We start from the raw sequence: 14,589 nt of genomic DNA on the forward strand, positions 1-14,589 counted from the left end.
ACATTGCCTGCTCACGTTTTCTATAGGCCCTGCAGGCTCCTGCCTGTCATGAGAACATGGTGAAGGTTGGCGGCTATATCCTGGGGGAGTTTGGGAACCTCATTGCTGGAGATCCTCGTTCCAGGTAGGGCATTGCAGAAGAAAGTGAACTGGGCGAGGGGGTGGAGCCTAAGAAGTCCCTATCCTGCTCTGTTTCAGATGCTTGGGCAGGTTATGATACATCCTTCTCTTCTTCTCCCCCCCCCCAGTAGCCCTGTGGGGTATGTTAGTGTGGGGGGCCCTATCTCTACAATTCTGGTGAAATTCTGGTTATGGTGTAGCTAAGGCATTGGCACATGGGGCAAAGGCTTTTTAACACCTCCTATATAATAAAATCAAATTTAGTTAATATTGACCTGCATTGCATGTTGAATAATGGCATTACAGTATACATTTATGTGTGTTTGTTACAGTGACTTGTCACCCCCTGAAGGTGTGGTAACTGTGGCAATTGACCCCCCAGCCCTCCCCTTAGCTATGCCACTGGGTCAGAGAATGCCCTGTTCCAGATTCAATTCTTTCCCCCCTAGATCTCTAACATTCTCCCTCTAAATCCCAGCCAATCATGCCTCCATATCACCTCTTCCTTCTCCAGCCCCCTGGTGCAATTCAACTTACTACACTCCAAGTTCCACCTGTGCAGCGTATCTACACGGGCCTTACTCCTCTCCACCTACATCAAGTTCATCAACCTCTTCCCTGAGACCAAGGGCACCATTCAGGAGGTGCTGCGCTCTGATAGCCAGATCCGCAATGCTGACGTGGAGCTGCAGCAGCGGGCCGTTGAATACCTCAAGCTCAGTTCAATCGCTAGCACTGATGTCTTGGTGAGGAAGAGACTGGGAGTGTTGATGGTGGGGCCAGGCCAGGCGCCACCTCGGAAAAGAGATCAGTTTCCTTTCCCTACTTGGAATGAAAATATGTTTTCCCTACTTGGTCTCAGGCTGTGATTTGAGGGCACATGTTATCTTGCCATCTTCCTGAAACTTTTCACTTCTAAACCTGGTCAGGGCCTGGATGAATGACCACCTGAGAGCTTCCTATGCATTTCCATGATGGGGAAAAAAGCTGGGATATAAGTATAATAAATAATGCTCTTGACTTGTGAGGAGCTCGTCCAGGGAGCATGACATAGTGGAAGATGAGAAGTTCTTCTCTCACTTTGTTGAATTAGGACCAGCCCTGGATAGCCTCGTCCTTTGGTCATAGACCTGTTTCTGCCCCCTTTACTGTAGAAAGTCCCTTGATCTGCTTTGCTGGCTTTGGGAGAAATGAGAAAGTAGGCCTTTGGCTGTTGCCTGGCAACCATAATTGGACAGGCCTATTTCCACTTGGGCTCACCATGAATCCCCCCCTAAGAACAGCTACAGCAGGAGGAACCGCAGAAAGCTGGAGACGTTCTTTAACATCATGTCCCTCCCAGAATTTCTTGTATGTGCCTCTGTACCAAAGCAACCAAGAGGCACATTGATTCCATCTGCCCTGGGTGAAAGGAAGCTTCTCCACCCATGACAATTACATCTGGTGCTGCTTGACAGCATGTTTCCTAAAGAGGGCACTGTTTCCAGTTGGGCTTGCCTCATGCCCCTAAGGAGAGCAGTAGTAGTGGCAGGATCACCAGAGAACAGGAGAGTTTTCATACTATTTCCTTACCCCCCTCCCCTCCACCACCAGCATCTCTCTTAGCTTGCCAGCAACATTGCATTAATCATTTTGTTAGCTGCTTTGAATATGGTCTCCTAGAAGTATTTTAAGTAAGTAATAGAAATGAGAGAGTCAGATGTCCAGACAGGACCTGATTCTAGTTCTGTGACATGAACAGACAGCCTTTTACCACACTCTTGCCTCCAGAGGGTGTTGGTTCTGCTCTTGTTCCAGAACCATGCCTGGTGAGTTGCTCAGGGTTTCTGTTCCCCATTTTTGCCCTTTCCTCTTTAGGCAACGGTGCTGGAGGAGATGCCACCATTCCCTGAGCGTGAGTCATCCATCTTGGCAAAGCTCAAGAAGAAAAAGGGCCCTGGAGCTGGCAGCGAACTGGATGATGGCAAGAAGGACCCCAACTCAGAGATCAATGGGGGCATGGAGCCCTCTGCCAGCACTGCTGTGAGTGCAGTAGAGGGAAGGGGCTCACACTTGGGGAATCTAGAGTTTCACTGGAAAGAAAATGACCCTCTTTGTGCAAGACTAGGGGTCTCTCCCTGTTGGGGAAGGGACACATTACTTAAAGCTCAGAAAATTGGGAACCATAGGCCCTGATTTGTAAGAGCGCTTGCAGTATTGTGAAGCAGGACTTCTGAACTCATAACAACATAAGAAGAGTCCCACTGGATCAGGCCAAAGGCCCATCTAGTCCAGCTTCCTGTCTCTCACAGTGGCCCACCAAATGCTTCAGGGAGCACACAAGACATCAAGAAACAACCTGCGTCCTGGTGCCTTCCCTTGCATCTGGCAATCTGAGGTAGCCTACCTCTAAAACCAGGAGCTTGCACATACCTACCATGATTTGTAATCCGTGATGGACTTTGATTGATTGTATTCCGCCTTTGATTGTATTCCGCCTTTCTCCCCGAAGGGTACCAAGGTGGCTATTTCCTCCAGAAATTTGTCCAATCCCCTCTTAAAGGCATCCAGGCAAGATGCCATTACTATTTCCTGTGGCAAGGAGTCCACAGACTAATTACTGAGTCTCTGTGTTCACATTGATATGGGAAGGGATTGGGAGGGCTATGACTTTGGTGATGGTGGCAATGTCCACACAAACGTCTGCTGTCACAGCTTCTGCTACCAGGATTCCTTCTCGTAGCCAATGAAGATATCGTTAATGGGATTGGTGCCTGAGGGCTGCCACACATATCCATGATATTGCCAGTAGGCACTCCTTTTCTTCTCCCTTGTCCTTGCCAAAAGACCAGTGCAGATCCATGTGGTGTGCAGCAAGTGTACATGACATGTGGCTCCAAACATTGTAATTTTAGAATCCTGGTTGCCCTTCTATCCTCTTCTCATCTCTCAGCATTCAAGACAATAAAGTCTCCAGTCCTTGGTTTCTGATTTAGACTTGATACAGTAAAAATCAGCACGGCCGTCTCTTCCATTACTTAGAAATGATGTAGCACATGAGGTTTATGTAAATGTGGCAAATTGCACAAGTATATTATAATTGCAGAGTAGTGTGTGACTTCTTTTTTTCTGGACACATTTCAGTGACTAGAGAGAAAGTATGGTCCCATCGTTCAAGGCCCAGTGCCTTGTCCTCAGCCGCCAGTTGCTTGGATTCAGTTTTTAGGACGGGCGCATAGACAAGACTTGGTCATGATTTCTTTACTTCTTCCCCCACTTCTTTCCTCACAGTCCACGCCATCCCCTTCTGCCGACCTTCTAGGCCTCCGGGCAACCCCAGCAGCCTCTTCTGGTGCCCCTGCCAGTGCTGGCAATCTTCTGGTGGATGTTTTCTCCGACAGCTCCTCAGCTGCAACCGGCCTCGTGTCTGGTGCTGAAGAGAACTTCCTTAGGTGAGGCGGCAGCACTCCCAATTCGGACACAACCGCCTCTTCCTCTGTGGTTCTGGGGGTGGGGGCAGGTTAGCTGTGCAGTGGCAATTTCTGAGGTAATAGGGATGCTGTTCCTTTGCAAGAGGATTTCTAGTCAATGAAATTGCTGAGAATGTTTCTTCGACCAAGGGGTTGAATGCCATTCTGGAGAAAAGCGGTATGGGGAAGGCTCTTGTAGGGTGGGGTTATAGGGTCATTTTTTTCCCCTGCTGGAAATATAAATTCTCATTTATGGCAGGCTTGGAGAGCATTAGGGAATGGGATTATGGGCATTGCCCAGATGTGATGAGTGAGCAGGCCAGAGGGGCTTCTGGGTGCCTGTTTTCAGGAGGTTTGGGAACTCTTGGGCTTTCCCTCTGCCCTTGGGAGAGGGGGATGTGCAAATCCTCATAGCCTGGTCTTGCTGTCTGGTTGTTTGCCCTGTGTGTGTGTGTGTGTCTATCTGTCTCTCTGTCTGTCTTTTCTGTCTCTCTTTCTCTCTCTCTCTCTTTCTGCTGCCTCTTGGGGATGGTTTTCTCTTTCTCTCTCTTGGATGAAGCGGTGACTTGGAGCCGCCTCCTGAGAGTCCTGCGTCCCTATTGGTGGAGGCTGGCCTGCCTGCCGAGTAAGGGGCTGAAACTCTGTCTCTCTCTGCTGATTCACCTATCCCGCTATTTACCCACCAATGCCCAGACAAACCTCACTCTTTAGTTTGGACTCCCATCAGCAGGAAGGAGAGGAAGGGATCTGGTGACTTGATGGTGTGTTTGTTCAGGCAGCCATAGCTTGACTTTAGCATTCTGTGGGATGATGATGATGATAGAAATGAAAATTATATTCTATAAAGTGGGTTATAAAGGAGGGTGCTAGGAATAAGAATGCAGCCTGTCAAGTGCTATATAAATAACTCATGAAAGGGACTGGGCCTTAGAGGCTGCTGCTGCAGAACATAAGTTTCCTTCTCTGGAAAGGGAGTTCTCTGTGTACTTCATCACTGCAAAGGCCAGAGGTCATTGCAGTTTGGAGATGGGAATGGGGGAGGACGGCACAGTCTTCACCCCCCGCAAAAGTCTCCCATGTGCACTTGAGATTTGGGGGTGGGGGCTGAAATCTCAGATTTCAGAGTTTGCTGGGAAGGTGTGCAGGTTACAGCTGTTGGGGATCAGGTGTCCTGGGTTCTCAGTGGCAACAGTGTAGGAAGTTGGGGCAGATGTGGCCCTTAAGATACAGCACTCCTGGGTTTTCCTGGGCAGGATGTTGGATCAGGGGTTGGGATGTGGAGTTGAGATCCTGGGGTTGCGGGTAAACTAAGCTCTCAAAGCAGGCCGAGGGAATCCAGATTGTTGGCAGGCAGGATTTGTAGATGTTGTGTGCACACCCAGCACAGTAGCGGAGACCCCAAAGTTGTAAATCTCATTATGCACTCGACCCAGTTTAGAGGGTCCTTACAAATGATGCCCAGGCTTCACCCTCCTCACCTGCTGTGTTGCATGCTGCCTCATGTGTATATATTTCGTTTCCTGCATCTTTCTGGCCCTAACATGGTGCTCAGGCTCGGTGACTCATCTTTTCTGCTCTTTCTCTCCTCCCGCCACCAATTGCTGGACCCTTTTGCTATTCCCCTTGCCACCACCTTCAGCTCAGGGGCTGCCGCTTCTGTCTCTGAGGACCCCGCTTTGCCTATTGCTGAGGCCGATGAACTGCTTAACAAGTAAGATCCTGGGATGGGGCTATGGCTCCTAGTTGGGACTTGGGGGAGGGGGAAGTCGAGGCGGAGTGAGAGCAGCTTCCTCTCGACCCTGGAGCGGGAAGCCTTCCCCTTGTACACCAGCACTGATCCCATTTGTGCTGCTGGCTTCACCTGGCACCATTCTCTGATGTCTTGCCATTCCGCCTCCAGAGAGTTCTCTCCACATGTGGCAACTGGGAAGAAAAGGATTGCCATTCAGTAGGTATTTTATTTTTCCAGTGTGCCAATCCAGCATCAGCTGAGCAAAAGAATATGAGGGGTCAGTTGTGAAACCATAGATGGCAGGAGGGGTACTGGTTGCCTGGATGCATGTCTAAATGGATGAACATTGCAGAAATGGTGGTGCGGGGAGACTTTTGGCTTGATAAATCACATGGTGGGCACATGTTCAAATAATCTGTGGTTTCTCCCTGCCCCTAATGAATCTTCCATGATCCATTGCAGGTTTGTGTGTAAGAATAATGGAGTGTTGTTTGAGAACCAGCTGCTGCAAATTGGAGTGAAATCTGAATTTCGGCAGAACTTGGGTAAGTGTGCCTGAACAGGTTCAGTTGGACTCCTGTGCAGGAATCCTTAAAAATCTATTCACTAAAGAATCTGATCTTCCCATCCCCATGCCCTTTTTTCCAGGGGCACTTCCCTATCTTTTGCCAAGCCTGGGGAGGGTTGAAAGCTGTAGAATGCCATGGGACCTGTTTGAGAGGAAGACTAGAAGGAACTCTTACAGCCCAATCCTGACCTGTGCTGGAATGGGGAGCAGGGTGGAGGCTGCCTGCTGTTCACCCTGGGAATGCATTCCCCTTGCCCTGGGAAACGCCACAGCAGCCTCAAGGCAGCTACTTGAATCTGCGCCACCTAAAGAGGTGGTGCAGGTCTGAGCAGCCTGGAGCTGTGCCAGGTCCCCTGGGAGTGGGGTAAGGATTCAGCCTAAGTTCCAGATCCTGGCCCTACCCACACTCAGCCCCAGCCAGCCCATGGGCCCGCCTGCCTGGGAACCCCTCTGTTCTGCCTGCCACAAGCCCCGTGCCGGTCTGAGTTGGCCAGCATGATCTTACCTGTGCGCCGGTTCCGTGGCACCCAGGTCGGCCTCTGGAGGCCGGTGCACATCCATGTGCTGTCCTCCCTCCTCTCCTGGTGGCACAGAAGTGCCTTATGGCACTTTCACGACATCTCCACACCAGTGCATGTAACTTGGGCTGGCCTAAGGGCAGGTTAGGATGAGGCCCTTAGTGAGATTACTTTAGAGCAGGGGTGTCCAAACATTTTGGCAGGAGGGCCACATCATCTCTCTGACACTGCGTTGGGGGCCGGGGGAAAAAAAGAATTAATTTACATTTAAAATTTGAATAAATTTACATAAATGAATTGATTAGAGATGGAAGTTATATGAATAAATGAAGGTCTTGCAGTAGCTCATGGCCTATAAAAAGCCTTGTACAAAGCAAGGCCAGCCTTTCCTTTGCTGCCATTGTTGCATCATAGATGTGAAACATCAAGTAGCGGAGGGAGCCCTCATCCCACAGCTCAGGTGAAAGGTCGAATAGTCGTCCTCATGCTGAAAGCAGTTGTGTTGAGCCAGCATGGGCTCCAGCAAGTCTCCGGAGGGCCAGAGGCTCATTGGAGACTGGGGGCTCCCTGCGGGCCTGATTGGGAGCCTCCAAAGGCTGCAAGTGGCCCCTGGGCGGGGGTTTGGGCACCCCTGCTTTAGAGTAATACTGAAGTTATTGGGGGGGGGGAGGTTAGACTAGAGGCTTGGTGTACAACCTCCATGTCTCTCAGCACTGTTACACAACTTCATTAGACTTGTGCCATCTGAAAATCCTTTTGTAGGCCCACCCTTGACTGACAAAATGCCGGGGCAAATGCATTGACAAAATGCTGGGGCAACTAACCACATGCTGGTTCGGACCAGCTCTCAGCTCTCTTTCGATTTCAAATGGGAAGAATGCACCTTGTTTCCTTCAGAGTTATAGTTCCATCCCTGAGAAGGCCATTGGTTTGAAAGTGGAATTAAGTATTGTTTATCAGTACAGTTGCATTATTTTTTTTTCTAATCTGTGGTCCACTAAAATTGGGAGTTTCCCTTATGCATTTGACCTTTATAATCGGAAACAGACAGTATCGGACAATTCAGAGTTATTTGTTTAGAGAGATTTGACCATTTGGGACTTGGGTAAGGATTGCAGGTGGTTGGAGCCTTCTCCAGTGCCTCCATTTCAATTGCATATTGGAGTGATGATAGACAGAAGATGCAGAGTTAGAGGTGATAGGTGCAAGTATGATTTTTTTCGGTGATAACGAAATAAAAACATATAATACCACTTTCTGTGCTTCTCATTTTTGTAAAAAAAAAAAAAAATTAAAAATACCCCAAAATCTGAAAAAGACCCATTTTCTAACACCTCTACATATTGGTCACTGTAGGCTGGTTGGACTGGACAGGAGAAGGGGGTGCATGGATAATGACTATGGCTGTATCTGTTGACACTGTACCACCTATACCACTTACTACCTAGTACACTTTAAAAACCATTATAATTTATAATTATAGTTTATAAAAATACACCCTTGGAATGAAAACTCACCACACCGCTTTCTACACTTTTCCTCCTTGGGGGGGAAACAAAACGTGTAAAAATGTCTCTAGCAATAGGACTTGCTAAGTTCAACACCCTCTGAATGTCTCCTCTGAATTCCTCCAGGTCGGATGTATCTCTTCTATGGGAACAAAACATCCGTCCAGTTCCAGAGCTTCACCCCTACAGTCAGCTACCCAGGAGACCTGCAGAGCCATATCCTTTTGTGTATGTCTACAGAGGGAGTAAAGTTGGTGCATTGGGGTGGGTGAGGGGCCCTGGGGCTTTGTTCTTTTGCCCCTCAGCTTTGTTCCTTAGCGCAGCTCACAGCTCAACATCCAGACGAAAGCAGTGGAGCCACTGGTGGAGGGGGGTGCACAAGTTCAACAGGTTCTGAATATCGAGTGCCTGAGTGACTTCACAGAGGCCCCCCTCATCAACATAAAATTCCGGTATGGTTGCCAGCATCTTATGCTCTCCTTTAAGTGGAAAGAGAAAGGCTTTGCCATTTGGGTGTTTGGGACGGGGGGAGGGAATCAGAAGTGGCTACAGTTGGCAACCTAAATCTGTGCCACCAAGCACATCTCTGCATTGGAGCAGGGTATATTAACACAGAACCTGGTAAGTGTTGGAAAAGCTTTATTTGAGCTTCCACTTAAACATAAAAACTTCTAGGGCTCAGTGTTGTGGAGAAAGTGTAGAGGCTATATATGGGCAAGCCCTATACGATATTCTCAATAGTCACTCATTACGTATCAGTCTTTGCCCTAGCATATTTGTTTGACAGGGGATGCAGGGGATGGACAGAGTGGCTAGAGAGATGCTCTTTACACTCTCACATAACACCAGAAACAGGGGACATCCACTAAAATTGAGTGTTGGGAGAGTTAGAACGGACAAAAGAAAATATTTCTTTACTCAGCATGTGGTTGATCTGTGGAACTCCTTGCCACAGGATGTGGTGATGGCATCTGGCCTGGATGCCTTTAAAAGGGAATTGGACAAGTTTCTGGGGGAAAAATTCATTATGGGTTACAAGTCATGATGTGTATGCGCAACCTCCTGATTTTAGAAATGGGCTATGTCAGAATGCCAGATGCAAGGGAGGGCACCAGGATGAGGTCTCTTGTTATCTGGTGTGCTCCCTGAGGCATTTGGTGGGCCGCTTTGAGATACAGGAAGCTGGACTAGATGGGCCTATGGCCTGATCCAGTGGGGCTGTTCTTATGACCCTGTTCTCTCTCTCTCTCTCACCCATTTTCCCAAGAACCTTGACCTTCCTTCACCGATGTTTCATAGCAAGGGGTTCCAGTGATCACTGGGCTAGGTCTTCTCTCTATGGCATTGTTGCAGTCTTGTTAAAATCTAGTTCTGTCTGTCTGTAATCTAAATTTAGTCTGCTGTCCCCTTCTGTCCCTCCCTGCTGCTTTTTTGTCAGGTACGGTGGGACACTGCAGAACCTCACGCTCAAATTGCCTATCACCGTTAACAAATTTTTCCAGGCGACAGAGATGCAATCGCAGGATTTTTTCCAGCGCTGGAAACAGCTCAGCCTGTAAGTGGAGGTGTGGGGTCTGTGTTTGTGTAATACCACTGACAGTTGAAAATGAAGACTGTTAAATGGCAATTGTTGCATTGGGGTGTATGCATATGAGAACTCGATGACCCTATCATACCTTCCTCACCTTTCACACTGTCTCTTCCCCTGGTTCACCATCCTCCCCAACTAGTTCATCTCAGATGCCTCATTTCACTTGTGTCTAGTTTGGGCGACCCTCTTTCACAGTCTAAAGATGCTTGCACTGAATCACAGACTTTTCCTTCTCTCTTCAGGCCACAGCAAGAAGCCCAGAAAATCTTCAAAGCAAACCATCCAATGGATTCAGAAGTGACCAAGGCCAAGGTGAGCAACACTCTCCTTCTTCGTTCCCCACAGATTTGATGTGGAGGCTCTTGTGGAGAGTTTTAAGCTTTAATTAATCTGTCCAGCTAGTCAGCTACATTTAATGGCAGATCAGAATTTGTCAAGCAAAGACTTTGGAGCTTCTGCAAGCCCAAAGGAAATTCTAAGATGATTTCTCCATTCCACCTGTATCCAAATCTAGCAGGAGAATTTGCTCTGAATGGAAACCTATGATAGCTTTCCTTCTAACAGCAGGAAACTGCTACCAATAGAGTTCAGCTGACACTGGCATCAATAGTTCTGTAAAACTTAGACCTTCTCTGCTACTTTATATTTTTATATATATTTGAAACCATTTTAATGGTAGTATCTAATTGTAATAGAGATAATTCAATATTTTGTATTTTCAGGTTCTTCAAAATTTTACCCATATCTCTTCCTTCTAACAAAAATTCCGATTTCGGTCTATAACGGGTTTTAAACACTAGGCCTGCAGGCCATATGCAGCCTACAGAAGCTCTTTATCCAGCCCATGTAGTAATTGGGCTCTCCCAGTGTGTCCTTTCAGCAGCGCTGCTTCTGCCAAGGCTCTGGGAGGGAGAAATGAAAGGAGACCTCAAAAGGCAGGGAGGGGCAGAGGGAAGGGGCAGACCAAGAGAGGTGAGAGGGGGAGATGCTGTCTAGGCCCTGGGAGACCTCAATTATCATGCAGGCCACCTTTTCAGCAGTGCCACTTCTGCCGAGGAATCATTTTGCAAAGCATCTCTCAGCTGCTGAGCTGGGAAGTGAAGCCTCAGTAGAAGTGGAGCTACTGAAAGGATGATCCATGTGATTGGGCTGTCCCATATCTTGAAAATACGATCAAGATTTGCATGTTTTTCACTTACGTCGTTTGAAGTTAATGAGCTCTTATGTGAGAACAACATACTTATTTCTGGCCATTGTCTGCTTAATATAATCACTTCCTGTTTAATGATGTCACTTGTGGCCCTCAACAGGTGCCATGAATGCTATTTGGCCCACTGTATGAAATGAGTTTGACACCCCTGCTTTATAGCCTTGTAATAGTCATTAGTACTTTTGGCCGCAGTCTTCTACACACTTTCGTGGGAGTAAGCCCCATTGGACACAACAGAATTTAACTTCTGAGTAGACATGCCTGAGTAGACATGCCTAAGATTGTACTGCAATAAAGGCACTTTCACGGAGGATTTAACAGTATGTACAACTTAATTAATACATAAACTAAGCACTGAAAATCAACACAACACATTGATTATAGAATTATTAATTTGTTGACTGCCAGGAATTGCATTCTGTTGCCACATTTTCCTGATCCTGACAAAGGCATTGATGTACAAATCTTTATCTTCTTTCTGTGTTCTTGTCTTTGAAGGGTATCTGCTTTGAAAGGTTATATGGAGAATGTAACATCTTCGCAAAATTGTCTAAATTACGTGATCTGAGTATTTGCATAATCCCACCTTCAGGGTGGGATTTGAATATGTAATTCGAATTATATTTTCAAAGAATTTGAAAACATAATTCCCTCCACCAAAAAAATAATCCAGAAGAGAATAAGGGATAGAGATAAAAGGGCATGGAGTTGAGGATCAGTAGTTAGGGTAATAGCAGACACGGGAAAAGAAAAGGGGAAGTTTGGGAGACACAAACCAAAGGCAACCATTTCATCTCCCATTTTATACCTCTTCTCTACAGCCAAGAGGACTAGTTTGGTATCTTCTCCCCACCCCTCCTAGCTCTGAGATAAGATAATCAGGCTTGCCCGCTTTCTTATTGGATATCTGCATGGGCATGGCATGCAGTGTCCTTGGGACTGAATTTGGTCTTGGAGCCAGGGGGCACAGCTGATTGTGATGTCGTCCCCTCTATCTGACTTTGCAAAGGTTGTATTCCCTTGTACCCCTTTCCCCTGATTTCTTCAGTAATGGTGAACTTGGCAGTGGAATACTCTCTGGCAACAGCTGCCACTCAACTAACTTCCAGTCTCTTCATCCCACAGTTGTTGGGTTTTGGCAGCGCACTCTTGGAGAAGGTGGATCCAAACCCCGATAATTACGTAGGTGCTGGAATCATCCAGACAAAGGCACTGCAGGTTGGGTGCTTGCTGCGGCTGGAGCCCAATGCGCAGGCTCAGGTGAGCAGACAAGTGTTCCCATAAATCACAGGCAAGGACTTGGACACAGGAGCTTTGGAATTGGAGCAAAGGAGAGGGAGGGTGTAAGGATGTTAGAGCTGGAAATTGGGGCTGTTGAGGAGCCCCAATACCTCTGGGGAGGTAGCAGGAAACATGTTATTTCAAAGGGGGGAACAATTAAAAGCTCTTCCCCACCCCCAAAGAGAAGGTGCTCTTCAACAACAGCAGAAGTTGAAATGAAATTTTAAAAGCTGAACTGTTTGTTACCTACTTTCCTTCATCTTTCCTGCAGATGTACCGGCTGACGCTCCGCACCAGCAAGGAGTCTGTATCAAAGCACCTTTGTGAGCTGCTCTCACAGCAGTTCTGAGGCATTGGCTGCACCGGAGGAGGGACGGGGAAGGCTGTTCCTGCACACTGGCTGCTCCTGTCCGTCCCCTCCCACCTCCCTCCAAACCAGGGGCCTCCAGAAGAGACTGTACTGCTCCCTGCCTGTTGTCGTGATAACCTCTGTGTTCTCATTGCCTAGCCCGGGCCAGCACAAAGGGGGATAACCAAGGGGGAGCAAAAACTGTGGTCCCTGGGATGGACAAAGTAGAATTGGAGAGGGACGATGTGTGTTTGGTGTAGGGCATTCCTCCAGGAGTCATCTTTTCCCCTTGCTAGGAGGGAAGTGCCCTTGGAAGAAACCCAGGATTGCTCTCACTCCATAGGCCTGGTCCATTCTAACTCAGGATGAGGCTGAGATTTGTGGTCTTAACCCCTGTCCCCCATCCCATATGATCTAGGCTGGCATTTTGGTTTTGTTTACAATACTTGCCCTCCTCATTTCCCATCCGCTTCTTCCCCCTTTCTGTTGGGGAAGTGGAGTAAACATGTCGGCTACCCAGCTTCCCCTGGAGCTGGCTGGGGGAAGGAATGGGGTGGGGTGGGGAAAAAATGCTTGTAGGGGGATTGTTTTTGTGTTTCTTTGCCTTGTGTATTTCCCCCCTGGGGCGGGGGTGTGAATTCTCCCTCTCCTTTGTCAATGGACCATTCCAGTGTTACAGTGTGTGTTTGTGGAGAAGTAAACTTACTGGAGAGCAGATCTGCTGCCTTCCCTTTCTCTCACTGAAGGAAAGTAAGCTGCACAATAGTGGAGAGTTTTGTGAGGGAAGAGTTGTTATCAATTCCTCTCCTGACTCTTCCCCCCTTCCCCACTCATCCCAGCCAAGGATGTTCTTAACAGGATCCTTAAGCAGCTGTGGGCTTGGGGAGACTGATTCTGAAGTGCTTGTCCCTCCATGCATTTTGGAAAAAGGGGGGAGGGTTCAGTTCATGCTAGTTTGGGGGTGTCCCAGCTTCCCATGCTGGCCCGGGCTTCATGTTACTCTGCTGTGTAGGTGTTATCTAGCGCATCTTAGTTTATCTGGTTTTGAATGCCTGTATCTATCTCCATGTGACTCTAATAAAGCCGTGGGGGCGGGGGAGAGCCAGAATCAAGCCAGGCTGGGTCACCCCCACACCGCTGACTGACTTGTTGTGTGCTGCTCTTTGTATAAATGGGATGATGGGGTGTAAGAGATCACACACCTGCAGCTTGAAACACAGCCACTCCAGGGTTTCAGGCAGCCATCTGGTTCAACAAAGGCTGGTCATTCGCAAACCTGAATCTGTTGTTCACTACATAGTGGTTTCTAGTCAACTAATGGTTACTTTCTGTTCAGTTTGAGTCTGAACCTTGAGTCACATGACTAGCAGGGTGGGTTGCCCTGGCATCTGTAGAAGGGTGTTTAGTTTGACCCTTATGGAGCTGGTACTAGCTTGGATTTCTCCAAAGATGACAGTAATCAGTAAGAGACAAAGTATGGCTCTTTTTTTGCAGGTGTGTAAATGATTTTGCTGAAGCAGGGATCCTAGCTTTGAGACTTGAAGGCTGATCATTAAGTGGTGGGAGGCAATGCTTCCCTAGGAAGCACAATGCACTTGACAAGAACTTCTATGGTCTCTTCCCTCTCTGGTGGGCATAAAGCAATGGGAGGAGAGAGACCATAGTGAGAAATGGGATAAGGGGGCTCCTTAAAGGTTAGGAGAGAATGTTTGCTTCTCTGGTGGGAGTCAGATTCTGTAACAAGAAACCCCCCCCTTTAATTCTGTGGTCTGAATAAATTATGCAGATTATCTGCATAAATGTATTTTATTTGCATGCCTCTTATTTTGATTGCCAAATTCAAGGTCTTTTGGAAGATGGGCAAGGGATATGACCCAGGAAATGCTGGGATTAAAAGAACCCTGGATGGAGGAAAAGGCATTTGGGGCTGCACAAGCAACTTCTCTGCTGCACCATTCCCGCTCATATATATTGTGTGGAAGGAGCATTACTTCCCTATAGGCCAGGGCTTTTCAAACTGGGGCAGCGTGACGTCCCAGCCTGTGGGCCCTGGCCTCTGCCTCCTTAAGGGGCGGGGGCAGCCAGGAGACAGGGAGGAGGCAGCGGCACCATCCTGCAGCCTCCTGGGGGTGCAGGGAGCCCTGCGCGAATGTCTGCAGGGCTCACCGATGCTTTAGAAGTGAAAGTGCAGCGATTGCACCCCGCCTCTGCTAAACCGGAAGCCTCAATCTAAATTAATTCTAGTAGTCCTCCAGGAACCAGC

The 14,589-nt window shown here is 47.9% G+C and overlaps 1 protein-coding gene across 6 annotated transcripts in view; it reads left to right on the forward strand.

Moving 5' to 3' along the window:
* Positions 1-13,471, forward strand: part of AP2A1 (adaptor related protein complex 2 subunit alpha 1) — a 29,624-nt gene extending 16,153 nt beyond the window's left edge. For 2 of the 6 annotated variants that reach the window (XM_066628231.1, XM_066628232.1), the window contains exons 12-24: positions 27-124; positions 635-866; positions 1,978-2,142; positions 3,391-3,551; positions 4,129-4,194; positions 5,209-5,280; positions 5,764-5,846; positions 8,022-8,110; positions 8,223-8,347; positions 9,334-9,450; positions 9,729-9,798; positions 11,822-11,956; positions 12,249-13,471. In XM_066628231.1, coding sequence (XP_066484328.1) covers positions 27-124; positions 635-866; positions 1,978-2,142; positions 3,391-3,551; positions 4,129-4,194; positions 5,209-5,280; positions 5,764-5,846; positions 8,022-8,110; positions 8,223-8,347; positions 9,334-9,450; positions 9,729-9,798; positions 11,822-11,956; positions 12,249-12,326 — 1,491 coding nt within the window. In that variant the 3' untranslated portion in view covers positions 12,327-13,471. The remainder of the gene's footprint in view (positions 1-26; positions 125-634; positions 867-1,977; positions 2,143-3,390; positions 3,552-4,128; positions 4,195-5,208; positions 5,281-5,763; positions 5,847-8,021; positions 8,111-8,222; positions 8,348-9,333; positions 9,451-9,728; positions 9,799-11,821; positions 11,957-12,248) is intronic. The other 4 variants (XM_066628233.1, XM_066628236.1, XM_066628235.1 and 1 more) reach the window with 2 other exon arrangements.
* Positions 13,472-14,589: the final 1,118 nt, after the last annotated feature.

Source organism: Tiliqua scincoides, chromosome 5, assembly GCF_035046505.1.
Source record: "Tiliqua scincoides isolate rTilSci1 chromosome 5, rTilSci1.hap2, whole genome shotgun sequence".
Taxonomy (NCBI): domain Eukaryota; kingdom Metazoa; phylum Chordata; class Lepidosauria; order Squamata; family Scincidae; genus Tiliqua; species Tiliqua scincoides.